Source organism: Anomalospiza imberbis, chromosome 6, assembly GCF_031753505.1.
Source record: "Anomalospiza imberbis isolate Cuckoo-Finch-1a 21T00152 chromosome 6, ASM3175350v1, whole genome shotgun sequence".
Classification (NCBI taxonomy): Eukaryota; Metazoa; Chordata; class Aves; order Passeriformes; family Viduidae; genus Anomalospiza; species Anomalospiza imberbis.
The window spans coordinates 59,178,985-59,201,199 of NC_089686.1; the positions used below are offsets into that span (position 1 = coordinate 59,178,985).

Below are 22,215 nucleotides of genomic sequence, written 5' to 3' on the forward strand. Positions count from 1 at the left end.
ATAAATTACAATTGCACAATTTCTTACAGTTTTTATTAAGATCAAAACTTATTTGTTCAGACTAGATTTATATAAATAAATCACAGTACATTTTTACTTGTGTTCAGAAGATTGTAATACATATTACAAAATTAAGATTTTTTTTTGTCCCTCAAACCATCACTGCGAAAAGAATCATGCATTATTTCTACTAAACAAACAAAATGCCCACCTAATTGAGAGAGCCTCGATACAGGTATGGCCCTACTCTCCAAAATTAGACATGAAACATAGAGATACCAGGACTATTTACTGAACAAGAAATAATAAAGTATAGTACAATGTCGATGTGTTACCAAAACCAAAAGTATACCAAAACAACACAGCTCTCTTCACGCACCTTTGCGATGGGTATCGAGGATGGCAGCTGGCCAAGCATGCAACCGAGTAAAACATCTGTTTTACAACGTCTATGTTTGAGCAGAAAGGAGGAGGAACTAAAGAGCCCAGACAAAAGAAAGGAACAAATGAAGAGCCCAGATGTTTGCAAGTCCTCCCGTCACCTCCCCCTCCGTGCCGCACGCGCCGCCTTCGCTCCGCGGGTGGCGCCTTTCCTGGGCAGCGCCACCACTGCCCTTTGTGCACCTCCAAGGAGATGGATGTGCTCCCAGAGAACTGCAGGGCCCTGGAGAACTTCCAGCTGTGGTTCCTTGCCCAACCCGCTGTATTAGAAAAGAACTGTAAGCACAACTCTTGGAACTAGCCAGCCTTGGGTGCCGCGGTGCCACTGGAATGCAAGTGGCACCTGGCACAGCTCGGCTCACGTGCTGCTGTCACCAAGTCTGTCCTGCTGCCCTTTTCTGCAGCACAGGGGGCTTCTAGTAAATTCTACAGTATTGTGGATTACTTTCTCTACATGATTTTTTTTTCCTACTAGATAAGAAATCCATTGTTTTCTCTCTTGATACTGAGATGCAATCGTTTGGCAATGCACTGTTCTAAGGGGAAAAAAGCATTTCATCAATGACACTTCAGATGGAGTCACCTGATCCACTTTTTTCACTTCCCTCTGTTCAAACAAAATATATTAACAGCAAAGTCATTTCAGATGGATTTCTAGCTGGGTCAAACAGATTTTTCAACTGAATTTCCTGGTCCCCGTTTATTGTTTGTTACTTTTAAATCAAAAGAGTTTTCAGTTATTTTTTATTTCAGTTACAGAAACGTCCCCCCAGTCCTTGAGTGTTGCTATGTGATAAGCATGTAAATCAATATATCTCTAGTGTCTCTGGCTTTGGGTGCTCATGTTAATATAGCTACATGCACATGCTTGGTGTTTAAAACACATGAATGGAACCAAACTAAACCAAACCTGACCAAAGAATAAAAACAACTAAAAGCCCCCTCAACAACCATCCCCTCAAGCCAAGAAGGGTGGACTAAATTAACATTTTTTTTTTCATTCTTTTGCACTGCCCTTTCTGTTGTTTCATTTTGTATTGATACAGGAGTTCCCCGACCAGCAGTTAAATTCTACCTGCATGAAACAAATGTCTCACACATGCTGCTTTTGTGTTTTATGGATCTGCTGGCATAGAAAACTGAGCCATGCAATGGCTGGTAAGAACAGTTTTAACACTGGGTCTTTTATGCTGCATATTGGTTTTGTGTTCTGGTAGTCCCCGCTTCCCCAGATTAAGATGAATTTTTGCTTATCCACTGCCAGGGCTATTTGCAGGGGAAAGTGAAACAAAAGAAAACAGCAATGTTTTAATGTCTTGTGAATCCAGTGGAAGCAGATAAAGAAATATTTGAGCACTCAGCTGCAGAGGAGTTGCACTTTTGAGTGTTTTGTCATGGGAATATCAGGCCACTGTCCATGGTACTCGCCTCACAGTCAGGAACTCGGAAGGTTTTCCCATTGCCACTCACTGCTTTTTCACAGAACAGCACCTGACACGAAGGCTTGTTATGGAAAACTAAAAGTAAAAATTTAATAGCACATTGTTAAAGAGCAAAATGAGATTAAAATCTTGCTGAGGTGCATTTCTAAGTGATTTTCTTTTCTATTTTAGAGTTACGGTACTTGTCATACAATGTAATAATGCATTCACAGCAAATAAGGAAATAAATGAGGGTTTCAGCTTTGAAAACATTCTTCAGTCACCACTGAGAATCATAGTTCAGAAAAGAAAGACTGAGCAGCATTGGGACCATACTTTTTCCTGGGTTTCTAGTTGAGTTTGTAGCAGAATTATCTATCCTCTGGTCCTTCCAGCAGGCTGTGGTGTTATTGTAATACAGTCCAAAGACAGCAGCAGTCTACTGGCCAACCAGAACCAGAACAGAAAAATATTTAGGGTCTAGGGAATACCACCGGTTGAGTGGAGTATAAAGATGAAGAGAGAAGTATCCAAATATAGAAAATATCTATCACTCCATAGATGCACCACTATGATAAGGCAGGTATTTGTAAAAAGCACATAGTAATGCCACAGCCTGAGTAGTAGTTTGCAAGTCATGAGCAAAAATTAGGAGAATTCAATAAATTTAGGGGTTTTTCCTCATCTCTAAGCCTTTGAAGTCTGCTGGATTCCACTTTAAATGCTCACTGGCACAGAGATTTCTTTCCCTGTTTTAGTAGAACTCTGTTCAAAATAATTCTTTTGATGCCAGACCTTTGAGCATTAAATAAACTGAGCATGGTAATAAAATAGAAGAAATGCAACCCACTGGCAATTATACCACTTTTCAGCTGATGTCCATTTGAGCTGCTGGGGACAAATCCTAGAAAGGTTCCTGCACTTTTCCATGGACACATGTTGAGCCTGCTGTGTAGGTGTTTTCCCCTCCCCAGCAGTTTCTGTTGCTAATATTGCAGTGGGAAGCGTGCCCGCTCTGCATTCCAGATAGAGATGAAATGTAGAGTGATTTGTCCAGGAAATCAGAGAGCTCCACTCCAAGGAAGAGCTCTTCCTCCTTTGCTCAGGCCCATCTCCCCTTGGTAAAGAGCACAGGATTCTGCCCTGGGGGGAGGCTGATGCATGAGCAGATATGCACATTATGATGGAGCACCTCCTGATAGGAAGCTGAAGGTGCAGTGAAACAGTTTTGCCATGGCAACATTATTTTTATTCTTTTGGAAATGCCCAGTGCTCGCCCTCCTGAAATTGTGCTTGGGCAGGTTTGGAAGTGCTGTTCAGTTTGCCAGGTATACCCCTGCCTGTGGTAGCTGTATTCTCCAGAGCATGGCAAGAGATTTTTAAAAACAGGTGGGCTTACAGGAATTCTCATTTATACCTGCCGAATACATTTACAACAGATCCAAGATCTCCTGCAAGTTCCAAGATATTCTTTACCCACAAGTAATTCTGATTTTGTGGAAGATCCTCATTGATAGGTTATAAAAGCAATTTTTTTAGACTTGAGGCCAAAATGTTAGATATTTCTTCAAATCTGTGCATGCATATTTGTGGCAGCAGAGTTGCAGATCCAAAATGCTTGGTGAAGACTCAACACATACAAGATGTGAAGCAATGTGTGTGCACATAAACTTATCTGATCTCTACATAAGGACCAGGGCTTCCTCTCTGTAAGTACACAGCAGACAGCTGTATTGTATAAAGCATCCATACTTTGCATTTGCATCTTTTAAACAAAAAATTCCCATGTAAAGACGTAAGTCAAGTTCTCTGTAGAAGACACTGGAGGATGAGAGAACAACATGCATGGCTAAATAAGTGGCAAAAAATTTATCCCAGGGTCTTCTGCTTTGGGGCACAAATTTCATTACGTGACAAAATGCAGCGCTTTGATTAATTTTCTTTTAATGGACAGAATTTGTCAGAATTTACAATATACCATCATGTAAAACAGCCCTGCTAACTCTACCACAAATAATAAAGGAAGTCTTCACAGGCACTATATATTTGGAACAGCATTTTCAGACGACATGGGGGGTGTGTGTGTGTGTTTGTTTGTATGATCCAGCATTGCCACCTGGGACACACTTCCAACAGTCTGCAGCGCCGTGGACACGACTCAGAAACGTTGACTGGAAAATCATCCACAAAGGTTGAGGACTAACAACCTCCATGTTATACAGATGGTTATCTCCTTTCTCAAAAAACATGTTGTCATTACAAATACCATATGCATCTTGTTCTCACCCAGCAGAACTTTTTTTACAGTTTTTCAGATTTGAAGGATTTCTGCAAGGAGCCATATTAATTTGTTTTCACGTCAGGTGAAAGGAGGCACCAGCTGAGACTGAGGATGCAACTTGTCATCAAAAAAATAGTATCTGATGGCAATCATTCTTGAAAACAAATACTTAGAAAGCTAATCATTCACAATACTGCACCTTTTTTGCAAATACAAAGACAATATTTGTTGCTGCTTCCCATATTTGTTGGTTTACATTGCTATCATTTTGCTTGTAAACCTGGGTTATTCTACTGAACAGAAATGATGACTTGAATTTGGGTAATTCTTACGACCATACAAATAATCTACCAGTAGCAGTAGTGTCAGCTGGAGAATTAATGCTACAAGTGGATAACATCACGCTATTTGAAACCAATAGCTCTTCACACAGTTGAAGACTGAGGGTCCTATTCAGCAAATATTCAGGGTCCTATGGCTGTGGCCACAGAGGTTCCAGAAGCTCTCGCTGAGTCTAATCCTGATTCAGGAACCAAAATGATATGCTGTGTATATATTTCTCTGCACAGCCTGGATGCGCTGGACACCCTCCCCCACTTGATTCCTGGGAAGGAAAAAAATATGTCTCTGTTTAGCTTTCAGTGACATGAAAAGCAATCCACAGTAATGAAATCTAAAGAAGTTAGCCAGGCATGTATGAAAAGAACAGGATGCCTGTGAAAAGGGAAGAGCTGTCAAAACCTAATTGTGGGCTCTGGCTGTAATGAAATTTATCAAAGAGGGAAGACAGGTTGGATATAAGGATGTAGACAACTTCTGCTAAGAGACACTTGTTGTGCTCTGGGCAACAGTAACCCTTACACCACACCTTGTGTGCTGCGTCAGGATACTCCTGTCAACACTTGGCTGCAGCTGAGAGCTCCCAAATGCCCAGGTCAGCATTTCAAGTGTGGCACTTCAGCCAGCATCTGCCCTGTCACTGGGGGCACAAACACCTGGGCAGAGCTGCCCCACTGCTGGCAGCACCTGCGCTGAGAAGGCATCGAGCCTTCCTCCTGCCACACAGCCTGTGGGCACTCCCTGCTCAGACTGTGCTGCTGTGGCACCAGGAAACACAATTCCTTATGGACACAGGACAAGACTGTGGGATTTTCCCCAGCTTGCAGCATCTTCATAATGCCTGACAATCTTTTCGGGAACTGCCTATGGCCAGTGCTCACAACCAAGCAGGGAAAACTTCAGTGGCACTGTGGTAACACAGCTGCACTCTGGTGCAGAAAGTAAACTCAGAGGGGCTGTGAACTGCCTGCCTCCAAGTATTAGTGCCCACAGCATCATTCCTGGCTCCATATGGGTACTGTGCTCTGTGCTCCTGCCTTTCAACATCAAGCATAACTCTGGGGCTGCTCATAAACAAGACACTTCCCTTTGACTGGGAGTACTGCCTGACTCAGCCAGTGAGAACAGCAATGGGAACATGGTAACTTTAGGAAGCAATTTAGTTTGATCTTTGATGAATTTCTGTGTCTCATGAATCAGGATTAGTGTTCCCTGTATTGGGGAGAGGATTAGACAGAGGGATTAAAAGGACATCTTTACCCCACTGGACTCTGTGGAATAGCCCCTGAGGATATGGCTAAGAAAGAGTTCAACAGGAATGCCAAATTTCTGCTGAATAGGTTAAAAGGGTGAGGAAGCCTCTTCGGCAGCCATCCAAGCGCAGAAGACCTGCATAACATTCCTGCTGAATAGGGCCCTAAAGACAAAAAACAAAACAAAACAAAACAAAAAAAAACCATAGGAACCTTGAAAAGCTTTTCTGATTGTGTCACTTCTTATGAGCGCCTCAGATCTCCAAAGACACTTAAACATATTTTTGTCAGTGCAGTTAGGCATCCTTTGAGATGTGCTAGTGCCACGGATGATATAATGTTACAAGAAAAGAAGTCAAATTAGGTTGTTGTATATAAAAAAAAAAAAAATAGGTGTTGATTGTTCTGTAAACAAGGTCCATTTCATTACATCAAATAACAGTGAAAGTTACCCAAGATCTTATTTGAAAAGCAAAACTAAACCCTCAATCAAGTGTATAATGCTTGGTCTTTTCATGTCAGTATATTATAGACAACAATTACCTTCTGTCTCCCTAAAATTGAAAGGAGCAGACTTAACTTGTGTGTCACATTTCAACTTTAAAGCGTTTCCAAACCCCCTTCTAGGATTTACCTCATGCACGCGGATCTTGGGTTTGATCATTAAACTTTATCCAACTTCTAATGCCATGTGGGAGAATGTTCAAGATTATTGCAAGGGGGAAGCAATAAATAATAAATAAATAAATAAATAATAAAGCTTCCTCTTGGAAGCCTTACCTCCACAAGAGGATGCCAGTGAGCGATGGGCTTCCGAGGGTACGAGAGCATTTCGTTCCAGTGGTCGCGACCTAGACTCTCTGCATCGTTGCCTACTTGACAAACTCCAATGACCTCATTGTGACCTACACTGTGAAAATGGTCCATAATATTTTTTTCTTAAAATTTTACCTTTGGAACCACAGCAGTTGCATATTTCATCAGAAACATTAATGGTGGATTTTTAGGATTAATTCTTGCCTGGAGAACATAACGCGCTCGGAAATACTTTGTATTGCTTGCTCTTTGTGTTTCCCAGTGCTCAGAACAATTTGCTATATCCCCCCTTGTAGCACACAAAAGGATCTTTCCCTGTGTTCTGTAATTAGCTGCAAAGGCAAACAGGCTCTAAGACACAACTTAATAAATGGAGCGTGTGTATGTAAAGGCTTAGCATAAATGTACAAACTGAACATCAGTGCTTAAATGCCCAGTTACCTCATTCTGCTAAACACATCTGTAGCTTACTGATGTCAGTTATAGATCCAAATCCACATTTTAAAATTTACTAAGGAAGTTCTCCCTGGCAAAACAAAAAATGTGGAGACTTCTATCAAGCCAAACCTGACATTAATTCCCCGCTTATAGGGAAAAAAGTAGTAACTTTCCTTCTGGGTGCAAATCTAGCGTGCAAGACTTTATCAGCCAATATTTGACAGCTACAGGCATCTCACCGGTCATAATCCATAACAGCTATCGACAAGTTAATTTGGTCAATGTTTTCTGGAGGGACGTCAAAGACTATGGCTTCATTGTAAACAGGATTTAGGGTGTTCCTCTTGGTGGAAGTTTTCCTTTTCTTTAGCCGCCTTCCTTCACACATTAAAGAAACCTTCACGTAGGGATCTGTGTGGGTCATAAGAACAATGTTGATTTTTGACAAATGCAAATGGAAAGTGAAGGGAGACTTCCTATGTGCCCATTCCTGCTTGCAGGATTAATCTCCTGGACCAGACTGGAATCTGAGCTTCTCTGTCACTAAGGAATGCACGGGAGGCAGTGCAGCTTTGAAAGCTTTACCTGGTTCACTGCTTATAATGAACTTTTTAGGTTCAAGAAGCTCCTTGTTGTGTACCAGCTTCTCAAAGGGTATTAAAATATCCACTGAAGCGTGTTATGCATGACTATTTTATACAACAGCCTGTGTATCAGCCTATTTATAGCAGCCTAATTACTTGTTAGATTTGTAGGACAGACAGAAGATGACAATGTTTTTCACAACGGGATTTACTGATGTATGGTTAAATACAATTCAAAGTGCAACAATTAATGGCTTATATTTCTCAAGAGAATGATAATTATTTTTAAACTCCTAAATGTAGCAAAAAAGAAAGCTATTTCTTTGTAGCTCCTTTCTGAGAGCTCTACAGCTCTCTGCTAGTACTTAAAAGACATCTATGAAATCTTATTTATGTTTCTAATTTTTATTGTGGGCTTTCGAAAGGGTTGCTGAAAGGATTCTGGGATGATCACTACTTTCTCCATATGCCAGCAACAGCAGAACTGGCTCAGTGGCTCGTGGGGACTGTCAGAGAGGGCCAGTCTGCCTCTGTGTCATAGCTGTAACAGTCTGCTGCACAAACAAATTCCCAGTGCTGGGAATGCATTTTGGCCAGCTTGTTTTACTCTGAATTACAGTAGCATTGGAAATAATAATCTTGCACTCTTTTTGAGAGAGCAACTTATTTTAAACTGTTCCTTGGATCTAAGCTAACTATTGTTATTTATTTCTCATCAACTCCTGCACTCAAGTCGAGGTCTCAGTATAAAAACACCCCTCTCAAAATTCATTCTGGGATTTGACAGTGTTGAATTCTGTGTCTTGGGAGGAAAATGGGACAGAAATCCACACTGAGCATTAAATTCATTCCTACCTGATGCTCCTGTGATATCCATTGCCTTTAGATTTCTTGCCTTTATTATTGTAATAGTTAGTCTACCAGCTGTTGGAAGGTAGCAGAGCGAAAACATAAGGTCACCAAGATCCACGTTATCCTGTTCCAAGAAAAGAAAGATCATGTGAAGCAATAATAACAATTTTTCTACTCCTAGCAGGATTTCAAGATGAAAATATACCTTTGGGGATCTACAGTTATGCAGTAAAAGCTGAATTCTCATTCTAAAACATATCTGAAAAAAAACACCTATCCATGTGCATGCAAAATTCAAGTTACTCTGTTGCTAGACCACCAAAGTTCTCCAGGACAAATGAGGTTATAGTTTCTAGCTTTCAGTCCTTGGAGAGGACACACATTTAAATGATGAAGTGCCCTGTGAGGGACTGGAAAATCTTTGTTCTGTTTAATGTTTTTTAGTGATTTGCCTGTTTCCCTGACAAGCAGCCACAAATGTCTGTGCCTTTCTTTCCGGTCTGCAGGAGGAAACCCACAGAGACAGTCATGGAAAAAAAACCCATGGTTTAGGCAGGACACAGCTTTTTCCAACTCTTAAGTTTGCATGAACTCTGGTGTGACAAGTCAGAAGTATCTATGGGAATGGGACAGTCTCCACCAGAAGAAGAGTAAGGGTAATTATTAATTTTTGATCATAATAATTACAATAATAACAACTTCCTGTGCCTCACACAGACAAGCTCCCTTAAGTAGATTTATCCATCTGTTTTATTGATAATTTGCAACCCTTTCTTGTGTTGATGGCATCAGAGTTCCAGAAAAGTAACAGAAAATTTGCAAACTCTGGTCGTAGTTACAAAGCAGCACTATTTTTTTAAGAGGGAAATCCAGCTCTTTCATTAAAAGAATAGCAAAGGAAGGATTGCATTAAATGATTTTTTTTATTTGATTTGCATTTTTTGGACTGAGCAGTGAATTCACACTTTCACAGACCTGCTTCCTGTAACTTAATATTTCATTCTTGACTGAAAAAAAAAAAATTACCTGATCCTTGAAATTAGCAGTTTCAAGTTTCATGTTCCAGGTTTTCTAGGGAAGGGAAATGCAGCTGCTGTGGAGTAGGTTTATCTTGCTTACTTAGCTTTTTGCAATAGCTTCTCATCTTTCCCAAGCTGCTTCCTTCTCTGTCAGTCACCAAAAGCTGGAGGGTGGTGGATGACAGAGAAGGAGAGGGAAAATACCTGGAAAGAGCTCCTAGCACAGGTTTGTCTCTGAGGCAGCTGCTGCTCAGACCGATGGCCGGAGCCTGTGCAGTCACTTTGTGTCACTTCATGAGCTAGCAGGGGACATAAGCAGGACAGAAAGCATTGCTGGCACAGAGCTGTAGAAAAATGTTGTGTCAGAAGGGAATTATGGAGGTCACTCGGTCCAACCCCTTGCTCAGGAGAGACATCTTTGCTTTAGCACACAGATCATTCAAAGAAAAAAACCAAACAGGTACAGTCATTCAAAAGCAGGTCCTTTCATTGTGCTGTTATTTAAGAGATGCAGGCAAGGAAGGAAAAGTCTGATATTATGGACCATTTGTCAGGAATAACCAGCTTTTAAGCCTATCACCTTTTCCATTCTGAAGATCAGTGTTTCAGGGTGGCTGAAAAGCTAATAAAGGCTGGGACAATATCGAGGTGGCTGCTATGACTCAGACTGTTTAGTGCCTCTTGATAGCTCCCACTTGGAAGCAAACCTGCTGCAACAAATTGTGTCCCTGACTCACTTGGTGGGAGGATCAAAGTGCTGCTTGGGATGCTGTGAGAAGTCCTACAGGTTAAAGAGGTGTCAGCACATCCAGGAGAAACTTCTCTTGGCTAACACCTGCCCTTAACATTACAGGAAAATAACTGACCTCTGAGATTTTCCCAGTGATCAGCTGGAGCTTGATACCTATGACCAGAAAAACAGGGAGCAAAGTTTTCACTTGTCCTTCCCACTGTGAGAGCAACTTCCAACATGTAAATGTACTTCCCCAGCTCTGAGGTGCTGAGATTCATAGCTGTGAAGTTCTCTCTTGTGCTGCAGCTCTGAGGGGGCCAGAATTACATAAGCCATTTAAAGCTATTATTGACTGAAGCCATCTTTTGGGAACTTGTCACTCTTGCAAATATTGACAAGTTGTTTTTCCTGAATTGGTCACTACCCTTTAGAAGACAGTGTTGTTGAATCAGTCAGGTTTTCCCTGACCACAGAGAAGCCCATCAGGCATCTGTTGTTTTAGCTGTGTGTTTTGGCATGCATCAATATTGTCAGCTGTGGCATATTTATATGCATAAATATGGACAGTTATTGATTGGGGATTTGACTTTTTTTTTTGTAATTTATTTTGTAGCACTTTGCAGTTCATCTTTATCGGATAGGGGTGGGTTTGACTTCAAATGTTTCAGAATGTACTGACACAGTATTTTGGATTTTATGTAATCATGGAGGTAATTCAATAAACAACAACTGATCTATGCACCACTGTGAGATATATATATATGTATATATATATCTGTATTGTAGAATGTCCTTCTTACATATTTTCAACCACATTGTTAGACACTCAGTACATTAGTACTTGATGCAGATACTTCCAACTGTTTTGTCTCTCTGAATACAAAATTCAGAGCCATACTCCATATTAAATACTCCATATTCAACTCCAGTGCTCCACGTGCTGACTAGGAATTCATTCTGTGAGTACTATAAATTTACTGCCGCTACCAAATACAGAAGCTTCCACTCCAGACTTGATCATCCTGAACAAACATTTAAAAAATTGTATCCAATTTTTATCAATAAGTTTATAGGTAAATGAAATATTATACAATTGTTTTCGGAATTGAATTCAGATGCCAAGGAAATCAGAAAATCACAGAATGTCCTGATTTGGAAGGGATCCACAAGGATCAGGGAGTCCAGCTCCCATCCCTGCACAGAACAGCCTGAAGAGTCACACCCTGCATATATAACTGCACAAATGGACTGCATAAATGAACTGCTTAGGAAAATAATGGATCTCATTTGTTGAATGCAGAATTATAAATTAGGCCATAATATACTTACCCACAAGCTTTGCCTTACAACTGAAAAATAATTGTCACCTGCACTGTGATGGGTTTTTTTTTAGCAAATGCTGTGCTATATATAGTATACACATGTGTGATATATATATAATATAGAATAATACTTTATCAATGCTTCTTGAAAAACTGCACTGGGCATTATATGGGAAAAAAACAGAGTTATGCCGGAAACGGAGTCTGTGATTTCTCTAGTCTTTTCCAGTTGTAAAAGTTGTAGGTGTTGTAGCAATAGGTCACAGATGATTGTGAGACTGTTCACAAGCCAATGCCTGAGAATGTGACTGAAGGGCAGCTTGCAGGCAGCAGCAGGGAAGAGACACCTTTTGCCATGCAAATCCTTCTCCCTCTCTGAAAAAGAGGCCCTATCTATTCATACTTTCATTTTAAATTGTAGGGAATTAATGACTACTCCACCCTACTGGCTACTTGTAAAGGTTTTCTAAAGTTTGGAAAGGATTTTTATAACAGAGAGAGCTTTTCCCCTTGCCCTGGCTATTCCTCCCTGTCTTACCCCTATTTTCTCTAATCAAAGGGCAACATTGAAAATTGTTGCAAACAATGGGTCCTCAAGGTTCAGTTAGAAAGGTTTAATGAGGGAGCGTTGCTCTTCAGAAAGTCCCACAAACTTTGACTGCCTCCTGTGGTGGTGAAACAGCAGCCAAAGGCCTAAAAACTGAATCCTGATTCGAGCCAACAGAAGCCACGAGAAAGCTGACAGCTCTTCGTTAGCATGATCTCTGGCTGATTGATGCATTATTTGTTCTTTGGCTTCTTTATTTACTAGTTGTTTTTCTAATGCATCTTGCAATCACTCTATGAACTGCAAACATGTCTCTGCAGCACCCTGCTTTACGGCTGTGTAGCTTTGCAATGGTGTGGACATGTTAGTGACTTTTACTATTGCTTGCAACCCCAGACTTTTGGCCTGCTGTCTCACTACCACAGCCCCCCAGAGTCTGCACGGGGGTGTTCATCTCTCTGGGGGGGGACAGGCACCGAGCTCTGTCACAGGCACGGCCCCCACATCCAGCGAACAGAGGTCTTTTCTACAAATGCAGCTTTCTTACAGAACCAAAGCCAATGTATCAGGGCGCAGAGAGGACTGCTGCACATCTTCACAAGTTTAAAATCACTGAGCTACACAGCTTAAGCCACGGATTGTCACTAAAGGTGTGCTGTATTAGCAAGAAATCACTTCGAGGAACAGAATTAACAAGCATAGAGGGCAGGATCTTCTGCAAGGATTAGTTCCTGTTTGAATTGAGTGCTAAGGCATTACTGTGTACGCTCCACAAAACGTGGCACTACAGGGATTACACTGCCAGAGGCATTTCAGAATTTCTACTTAGGAGAAGATTTCATAAATAATGTAGGCTATCAAGTCATGCATGTTGTACTTTCCAAATTTGTGCCTAACCTCATTCAGTGTGGTAGTAATACCATACTGGGCATGTTACAGTGCAACCGTGACAGCCTTAATATAACCAGACCTAAAGGCTGGTCAGTTTTATTAGTAACTCAAAAGAAAGTAATCAGAAGATAATTAAATTGAAATTCTAATTTACTTACATGTACATGCCCTATACTACTTTTCTTTTGGTCCCATTCAGCAGGAAGCATAACTGAATAAATATCCTCTAACAACCATACCGCTCTCCCGTTGTCCTCAAAACCTGCCCGGGTTCAGAGGTAGAAACACAGCCTTTATTTTTAATCTGTAACCTGCCTGTTCCTGTATTCTAAAAAAAGTGAAACAAGACTGGGATCAGCTTTGCATTTCCAGTGCACCAGTTTTGGGCCCCAGGCTTGGGCTGAGGGCTGAGTGCCTTGATGTCGTGAGCTTTGCCTCTGATAATCCCACCTGGATTTGTCTCTGAGCCCTTGCTGTGTTCATGCAGTTCTTTATTCAACGGAGCAAGAGCATGGAGCTTCTTCCTTGAAAATGCCTCAGTGTTACCTGGGAGAGTTCAAACCAGAGGTGTAAATCACAAGGTTTGCCTGAAAACTGTAAACAGGATGAATCTCATAATCCATGAAACCTCAAGGCAAATAAGATTGCTGTTAGGAGCATGGAGACATGCCCCTCTCTCATATTATGCTCCCTTCTTGCTCTGCTCCTGGTGAAAATACTTGATACATTATAAAAATCATATTTTTAAACTATTTTCAGTGGCTTCTACTGAAAGGGTTATCATCCCTGCTTTTCCCAGAAAACATTTTAGGTTTCCCCCCCTGTAAAACTAACCCAAAATAAATATACCTTTGAAAATGCTGAATTCTTATAGTAACATTAAGTAGGCTTTTAGTCTATAATCAAACATTACTCATAGTTTTAAAAAATTATTCAATTTTTCTTGAGATTAGCCTGCAGGATAAATCATTCCCCAGTACTGTGTCAGCAGCTCCATGCTGTTGCTTAGTGAGTATAACTCAGCATATTAAACAGGGAGATGTGCAACCTCAAAGAGCATGGTGACTAAGGGCTCCCGAAATGGCCTCACCTTTGATGCCTTTGAGGCTGCATTAAGCAGCTCAGGCTGGATCAAACCTTCCCAGTGAAACCTCCAAGTCACCTGGTTGTTAGGGACATTCTGACAAATGGGAGTGACATTCGGGATCAGAGCTCTCCTCTTCCTTCTCATAAATACATTAGAGTGCAGCAAATGGGTATGTAAAGCAGGCAGCAGGGGATGGAAGAAAACAAGACAATTTATATAATTTTGCTTCTGCCTCGGATCTGGAAGGAGATTTGCTGTCCCCGAGTTAGGCATTCATAAGGTTTGTGCTCATTTCTTTGGCAACTTGAGTTTTGTATTCCTGGAGCAGAGAAGCTGTGATGGGCCTGCACCACGCAGTGCCTGTGCCACTCTAATTAAAGCATATGTCTCAATTATACCAGGTTCCTCCCTTCTCCAGCTATAAAAAGACAGACACTACTTTTTCACTTCTCTGCTATGTTGCAAAACTAATTATGGGTTGTGAGGTGCCCACATGTATTTTTATGCATCTCACCAACCTAACATTAACTGGAGCACTTAGCAGGCACTGATGCCCTTGCTTATTTCCTATTAAGTTAGTAACTCTTGAGAGAGGTTTTCGAGGCAGAAATGGTTTTAGAGATTTGCTGAATTCCTGCTGCTGTGTCAGAGCTGTACAGCTCAGGCCATGGTAGCTCTGTATGCTGCCTCCTGTAGCAGTTGGACATGACTCTGCAAAGGACACGGGAAAACAGGAACACAGCAGAGGTGTCGTGGAATGAGAAGGTATCATTTGAATCTCACAGAAAGGACTTTTATTTAAGTCTCTCCTTCTCCCCTCCAAGCTGAGGAGCATTAGTTGCATTTTAAACAACAAAAAAAGTATTCCTAGTTCATTCCAAATCTTTCCTGGAATTAAGGGAATTTATGCTGGTATGGTGCAAGATAATTTTCACTGTACATCATTCTAATATTTACTAAGGAGGGGATTTGAATTTTGCAAGGATTTATTTCAGAGGAGGTTCACTCAGCTAAGCCAAGGATGAGTTAAGTACACTAGGTATATGTGTTAAGCCCAAATGACTTACACATGCTTTAAATAGTGTTATCTACTTTTTGGAATATACATTTATTAAATTGCTTATCTGTGTTGAGAAGCCTGGAATAAGATTTGAGGGATAAGATATAATTCTGCTGAGGAACATGTCCAGGACACAAATACTATACAAATCCCATAGACTATAATCTGTTTGGGAATGATAGTAAAGCTAAAGTATCTAATATGAAGAATTTGTGAAGTTAGCTCTACATTTTTTATAATTTCATCATAGAGTCATTTTGAGTTATATCTATGAGAAATATATACCGATAAAAACTCTTTTGAAATGTTGGATTTTAATTGAATTTGCATGTGACTAGAAGAGTGCCAGTTGCTTCTCATTACAGATTTTGAGATGAATAAGAAAAGATATGACTGGAAAATTCTATTTTCATGACATCTTAAATCAAAGAAATGAACTCGAGTGAAGGAGATATTTATTAATGCCTGAATCAATCCATATCTACAGATACGTGATTAAGTAAAGTAAGTGGAAAATGGGAATGGCCTATCTTTTAGAATTATTCTTTCAATACATCAACGTCAGGCTATATTTCATGTTTTAAGTTAATTTTCAAGGGGTACTATTTTCTCAATGTGATTTTATTTTTTAATTTTTTTTTCATTGCCTCTATTTCTTTTCTTTATGCTTTTCTTAAAAAAATGAAAGCAAATAAGCAAAGAAGCCTTTTGAGGTTGGTATATCTGATTTCACTTACTGGGAAAGAACATGAACAAACAATTCAGAAGCTTGTTTTCACTGCAGTGGAGGAACAGAAGAAAGCTGAAGTGTTTGCATGTAATTCACTCTGGATTTTGCACTCATAGTTTCCTGAGCATTTTGGCAACTTCTCTATAAAGACATTACCAAAAACAAAGCCAATACCGTATCCTCTGTCTTCAGAGTGTGAAGATCTTTAACATGGATTTTTAGAGTTTGTGTTTTGGGTTTTTTGGGTTTTTTTTTTTTTTTTCCTCTCCCGATTCCATTATCCTTGTGTCATGACTACTTTTCTTTAATTCAGGCCACATAAGAAGGATTCTCCAGCCACAGCTTTGTGCTGTGCCAGTCATTCATGATGCCTCAGAAATGAGGGTAGTGGGAGCCAAAGTAGGAGCCTTTCACTTCATGAAAGCTCCAGAACAAATCCAGTCAGTGTCCTTGAGGAGAACATACTCATAACTTTCTCCTGCCACAATGTCCTCAGCAGAATCAAGGACAGAGGCCTTTTCTGGTTGGTAATTAATGTACTTATCTCTCTAAAGACCCAACAACTCCACTGTCATCATTTATATAAATAAGGTGGCAGTGATTACCGAAACTTTCCAATTGCTGAGCTGCATACGATACTTGGGATGCATTTACAGGATATATTTGTTCTTAAAGTAATTTAAGACTTTATTGATAAATTATTCTGTATTAAGATCTTTTTAAAAAAAGCCTCCATTCAGTACAGATAAACTTTATCCCATACCTGTCCTTAAACATATGCTGAAATCCTGGCTTTGAAGCTTTTATGCAGATTTTCAGTTCACTACAACTACAGTAGTTTGCTGAATCTGGGCCTAACAGTGAATCTAATGAATTATCCTGTAGCTATCGAGAGAGAAATAATGTCTTAATTTGTTCCAAACTAAACTGATGAACTGCACAGATATTCTGAATTGAGCTAATGAAAATTAGCAGAGACATGATGGCAAAAGCTGGAGCACTTGTCCTGTTTATGTGTGTGTGCCTGTCAGAAATTGATTTCATGGGAAAACCAGAAATGAGGCCTTCTGAAAGTGAAACTTCTGTAGAAAAGTAAATAGAAAAAATTTTTAACTCCCTCATCAGTTATTAAGGAAACAAGAAATACAGAATTGGCTCTGAAGGCTTGCTAGATGGCATTGTTGGCCAGAGAGAAGTTAATTGAAGCCTAAGTTTCTCCTTGAAAATTAAACTCTTCCTCTGAAAGTTATGCTAGTTTCTTGAATTTTTAGTGTCTTTTATTTTTTTAAATTATTCTATGACTTGTCACTTTCTATAAAATGGAAAATTCAGTATAGATTTAATAATACAAAAATTCTGCCCTGGCCCTTGTTTTCCAGGCTGCCTCGGATAATTTTTGGTGGTGCTGGGAGGCAGGGGGTGCATGTGTGTTTGTGGGTGGGTGGGTGTAGGAAAAAGTAGAGGAAATAACTGCACCTTCATGATGGAATGCATAAAAATGTCATAACCTGCGAGCTGTGGGTTCACAAGCGCGGTGCTGTGCAGAAATTGCCTTCTCCTTTTCTCCCACCTCCAGGTATCCCACCTCGTCAGTGTTCACACCTTTGGAATGACACTTCCAGAGCCTCGTGAGGGTGGGTTTGGTTTCCCACTGCTAAAGCTTTAAGGGGGAGCACTCTGGCACAGAGCTGAGTCAGACCTTTCCCTCTGCAGGGAAGGCAGTGGTTGCTTCAGAAATGTTGACAAGCTTGGGAATAGCAATGAAATGCAAATTGCCCTAGACAGGAATATGTGTTTGGAGGGCATGTGCTTTCTTGAAAGGAAATGAGGAGGGAGCTCCCACTGGGAAAAATAAGAGTTTTGATGTCAGGTGAAGGTAGTAGAAATGGAAGGACAGGTAGGTCAGGCAGACAGGGAATGCTTCACAGAGGGCAGTGTCACAAGCCAGTCGAACAGTGCAATCCGTAAAATTAGGACAGTGACTGGATTTGTTCGGAAGCAGTCATTGCATAAATTAAGGACAAAAGTTTTTATGAATGTCCATCAGCATCTGTCGTATGAAACCCAGTAATTTTTCCGCAGACTGTTACCGATTTGGATTAGACCTCTGTTTTTTGTGAAAGAGTGTGACTGAAAAGACCAAAGTGAAGCAGAGGTTAATGGCATTGTAGTATGCACTGCCTTAAATCAGTTTAACCTGGGGGGGCCAACCTTGCAGATTAAAAAGAAAACTTTCAGTGAACATCACAGAGATGGAAAGAGAGGAGAAAATAAACCCCCATGGTTTCAAGGCTAAAGGCTGGTTCGTTGTATGAAGGAGAGGCTAAATTATGTGTTAAGTGTTCAGTATCTCTAGGCAAACATCAGGTTGAAGAAAATGAAGCAGCAAATCCATTCTAATGCATAAAATTATTTCTACCACGAATTATTTGCCAGTTACCCTTTGCTTCCATTCTGACATAAGTTGAAAGATATGTTCAATTATCTCCATATACCACTAATAATGAAAATTTCAAATACATCCAGGAAAAATTGCAAGGGAGGAAGCTGGTTTTCAAAGGAAGTTAACTAATCAAAATGTTTTAATCCAAAATGTCTTGCCTGTTAATTTTTTTCCCCCTAGTGTGTTAGAATGAAAATGTCAATTTAAACTAGATCTGTATGCAAATGAATGGACTGGCCTTTCACTCTACCTTGAGTTACAATGGCTGCATGTGAACTTACAGCTCCACTAAAATATGAATTTCATTCTCAGTGCAGGCATTTTGTGTTGTGCAAAGCAGCTGACTGTTACATCATCTATTCTCAGCACATCACTCTCAGAAGGAGAGAAACTAAGTATCTGGGTAATGCTGCAAAAAGATGGAGAAAGTCACAGTATGAGGAAAAAAAAAGTTCTTTTCAGTCTGCAGAAGCACTTATAATGTGTTGTGGATGTACACATGTTCATTACACTCACATTTGGTGCTCTGTACTGACTTTGCTCCTCAGGCTTAGCACAGGGCATTCACAAAATGGGTAATAAGGAAAGGCCATTTTCACAAATCTGGATCTTCTATTAGTCTAGCTTTTCACTACAATTTTACAGAAATCAATACAAAAAAAGGGAGTAGTCCAAATAGCATCATGCTTGAAAAAAAGAAAGTTAATGTCAAACTCTATGCTGCAGTAGCCTGCCATTTTAGAAATTTTCTTTGAGATATGTTAATTTTTTTTTATTTAATCAGATGTCTCTTGATAGACCTTTCCATCTGCAGTTGAATTCCATTCCAGGTGGGATTTCAGGGGGGAAGATATGATGGCCAGTGTAAAGAATGCAGTAGCTGGAGAAGCACATGTGCCTTGTTCCCTGCAAACAGGCAGCAAAGCAGCACCTTGCCCCTAAATCCTGACCCCTTGGATATACTGTGCTGCCTTCACAGACCACGAAAATAACTTTAGTGCCATTAATCCAAACCCTGTCTGGTCATTTAAAAATTCTGCTGAGTGGAACAGGAAGTGGTGGAGCCACCCAGCCCTGGAAGGACTTAGAAGACGTGGAGATGTGGCACTGAGACAGGCTTTAGTGGTGGCCTTAGCAGTGCTGGGTTAATGGTTGGACTACTTGATCTTTTCCAACCTAAACAATTTTAAAATCTTTTCCAACCTAAACAATTCTGTGATTCTGTGATGTCAGGATACCAAATCCACATTCAATGAAATCCCTGGTGTGTCTTTTCTCTGTCTCTCTCTGATCCTTTTTGGCTTCTCATCCCACTAAAAAAGTAATACAAGAGTTATTACCTAAGTTGGACTTTTCAAAAGCAATACTTTCTGTGAGCAGCTCTTTTTAAGTTCAGAGTCAATTTAGCAGGTGGGGAAAGCAGCATTGGCTTATGAATCTATTTCTCCTATTTTTTTTTCTATAAGTTACAAAGGGATTTTCTTCATTGCTAGTAAAAGGTTTTAATTTTTTTTTTTCTTTTCCTAGGCATCCTTGTGATTCTAAAGCCAATAATCAAGAGGTTTTCTGCTGGAATTTCTCCATGTGTTTTGTTTCTCTGGGGAGACAATTCTGTCATGTGCCATGCATGCCCTCAGGTCAGGCAACAGTGAGAATAGTTCACCTGAAGTAGTATTTTTTTGCTGCCAAAAAGCAACTTCATTTCTAGAGTTCTCTGATGCTGAAATTCTGTTACCTTTGACTTAGTTGCTATTAAGTGATGCCACTAAATACAAAAAAAAAAAAAAGTACACTTTGTGATCTGTCACCTGTGTAACAGTAATCTAAATAACAGTAACAGTTGTATAACACTAACAGTGCCAGACTCCAGTGCACCATCCACAGAAAGTTTCCTCCACCAGAGAAAAGGTGAAAAGGGATCATTATGACTCAAAACCAACTCTGAGAGCATTCTATGCAACCAAATTTAACAACGTGCATAGTACTAATAACACTCCTATATAAAATTGCCCACTTTTAAAGACAGAGAAAACAATTTCCATGGAAGTTTCATTTACTTCTTTTTACGGGTAATATAGAAAAGAAAATATCTGCAAATTTCAAAGTGAAGCAGCCAAGGTAAAGAGAATACTTCACTGCTGGCATTATTCTGCTAATGGATGGGGTGCAAAGGTGTGCAGTTGTAGTGCTTGGAGTGTCCTTGCACAGCCATTCTATTTTAACTGCAACTTAAATGGAAGGATAGAATCAAGGACTTTAATCCTATAAAACCCAGTTTTTAAATAAGTCAATATGGATGAAACTCCTACATCTTCGATACTGCAAAATTATCTCATTTTATAACTTAGAATCGCTCTGGTTTCCAAATACAAAAGGAATTAAAGCAGTAGTGGGAGGAAGAAAGAGGATGACAATAAAATTAATGATGACCAGAGAGCATCATCCCAGAAGTGTGGACAAGAGGACAGTTTTCATCCTTCGGTTCTCAAACCATGCTCAAAAGAAAATTACACATTTGAATCAGGAGAGATGTTGGGGTTTTGGTGATGGTTTTTTGAGGTACGAGGGGGAAACATGGGAGAGAAGGCTCTTCTGTTTCCTCCTAGAGGTGCTATTGAGGATTTCATAACAGTCTGCAAAACCTGCTGACTGCATGTCACGCTGAGATGCTGTTGGTATCTAACTCTGCCAGGGAAACCTCCCTACCTCACCTCCCAAAGCAATGCCATGGAATCCATACTGATCCACATCTCTCAGGCAGTACCAGGAACATTTCACTGTGTCTTGGGCTCTTCATTGCTGGTGCTGCCCTGGAGTTCATGCAAATCCAGCTGCCTGCTTTTCTTCAGAGACAGCTCTGGACAATTGTCATTAGGACCCAAATAGACACACATTGGCATATGTGGATCTGGTCATGGAGAATTTATGCTGTTGCTGTGTATCATCCACCTACCTTACAAATAAACAGAATATTTTAATCATGAAGCTGCTAAGCAGTTCACCAACCCAGCACTACATCTACTTAGCAGTACACAGAAAAAAAGGAGCTCTAAAGCAAAACAAAAGACTGTGAGGAAGCTGAAGGAAGATGAAGAGAGAGGACAGGAATCCATTTTAGAAAATGCAGACTCTGAAATCGAGTGTATCATCCATCCAGGTGTCTACAGCATGAGCAGGAGAAGATGTGATTGTGCAGAGTGTGATAACAGTTCTTTTTCTGTAACACTTGTTCTCTATCAGATGTGTTCCTGCCTCCCTATTATATTTAGACTGCACTGGAGGCAATTTTAGGGCCACTTCAGTGAGCATGTTTTTTCTCCCAAAGAATGCACAGAGGGTAGTGTAAGATGTGAGATAAAGAGAGCACTAAATATAGAAGTGCTTTAGTGCTTTAAGTCCATAAAGATGAGTCAACAGAACTCTCTCCTCCTAGCAGATTTTTCTGCTAACTTGTTTTACCTTACACATGCTACATGTGAAACACACCTAGAGAGGAAAATGACTTTTTTCTGCAGCTTGTTCTGCTCTTCCTCATGGAATTGAGATGAGTGTGGTGAGCTACCCAGACTTAGAGCTGGTTATGACTATAGTCAGAATAAATGGTATGATTCAGTACATATTCACTTATGGGTAGGGAAAAAAAAGTAGCACTGTTAGGCAGCTTTGTGTCTTAAAATCTCACGGTCACTTAAATGCCTTCTCAAGTTTTCAGTTTAGTTGAATCAGTTTGATTACTTTTGGAAATTAAATAATTTGATGGTTTTAGATTAGAGTTGTGAACTGGCTTGTCCTAAATTATGAACATACTTTAGAACTCTGTTAATCTGATTTTGGGGACTTGATCTGATACCTTAAGAGAGCCAAACTCCAGTTTTTTGGAAGTATGATTTTGAAAGAATTTAGTGTACTTACCTCTCACTGTCCTGACTCAAAACTGTCAGAAAAGAAGGATGTGTGT

General features: G+C 40.1%; 1 protein-coding gene across 4 annotated transcripts in view; it reads right to left on the bottom strand.

Moving 5' to 3' along the window:
* Positions 1–3,789: 3,789 nt before the first annotated feature.
* The window catches only part of SYT9 (synaptotagmin 9), a 63,098-nt gene continuing 44,672 nt past the window's right edge, over positions 3,790–22,215 (bottom strand). Inside the window, exons 4-8 of one of the 4 annotated variants that reach the window (XM_068194693.1) lie at positions 8,429–8,549; positions 7,229–7,400; positions 6,516–6,645; positions 5,743–5,899; positions 3,790–4,747 (exon numbers count right to left, since the gene is read on the bottom strand). In XM_068194693.1, coding sequence (XP_068050794.1) covers positions 5,792–5,899; positions 6,516–6,645; positions 7,229–7,400; positions 8,429–8,549 — 531 coding nt within the window. In that variant the 3' untranslated portion in view covers positions 3,790–4,747; positions 5,743–5,791. Of the gene's footprint in view, positions 4,748–5,742; positions 5,900–6,515; positions 6,646–7,228; positions 7,401–8,428; positions 8,550–22,215 lie in introns of those variants that run through there. The other 3 variants (XM_068194695.1, XR_011000367.1, XR_011000368.1) reach the window with 3 other exon arrangements.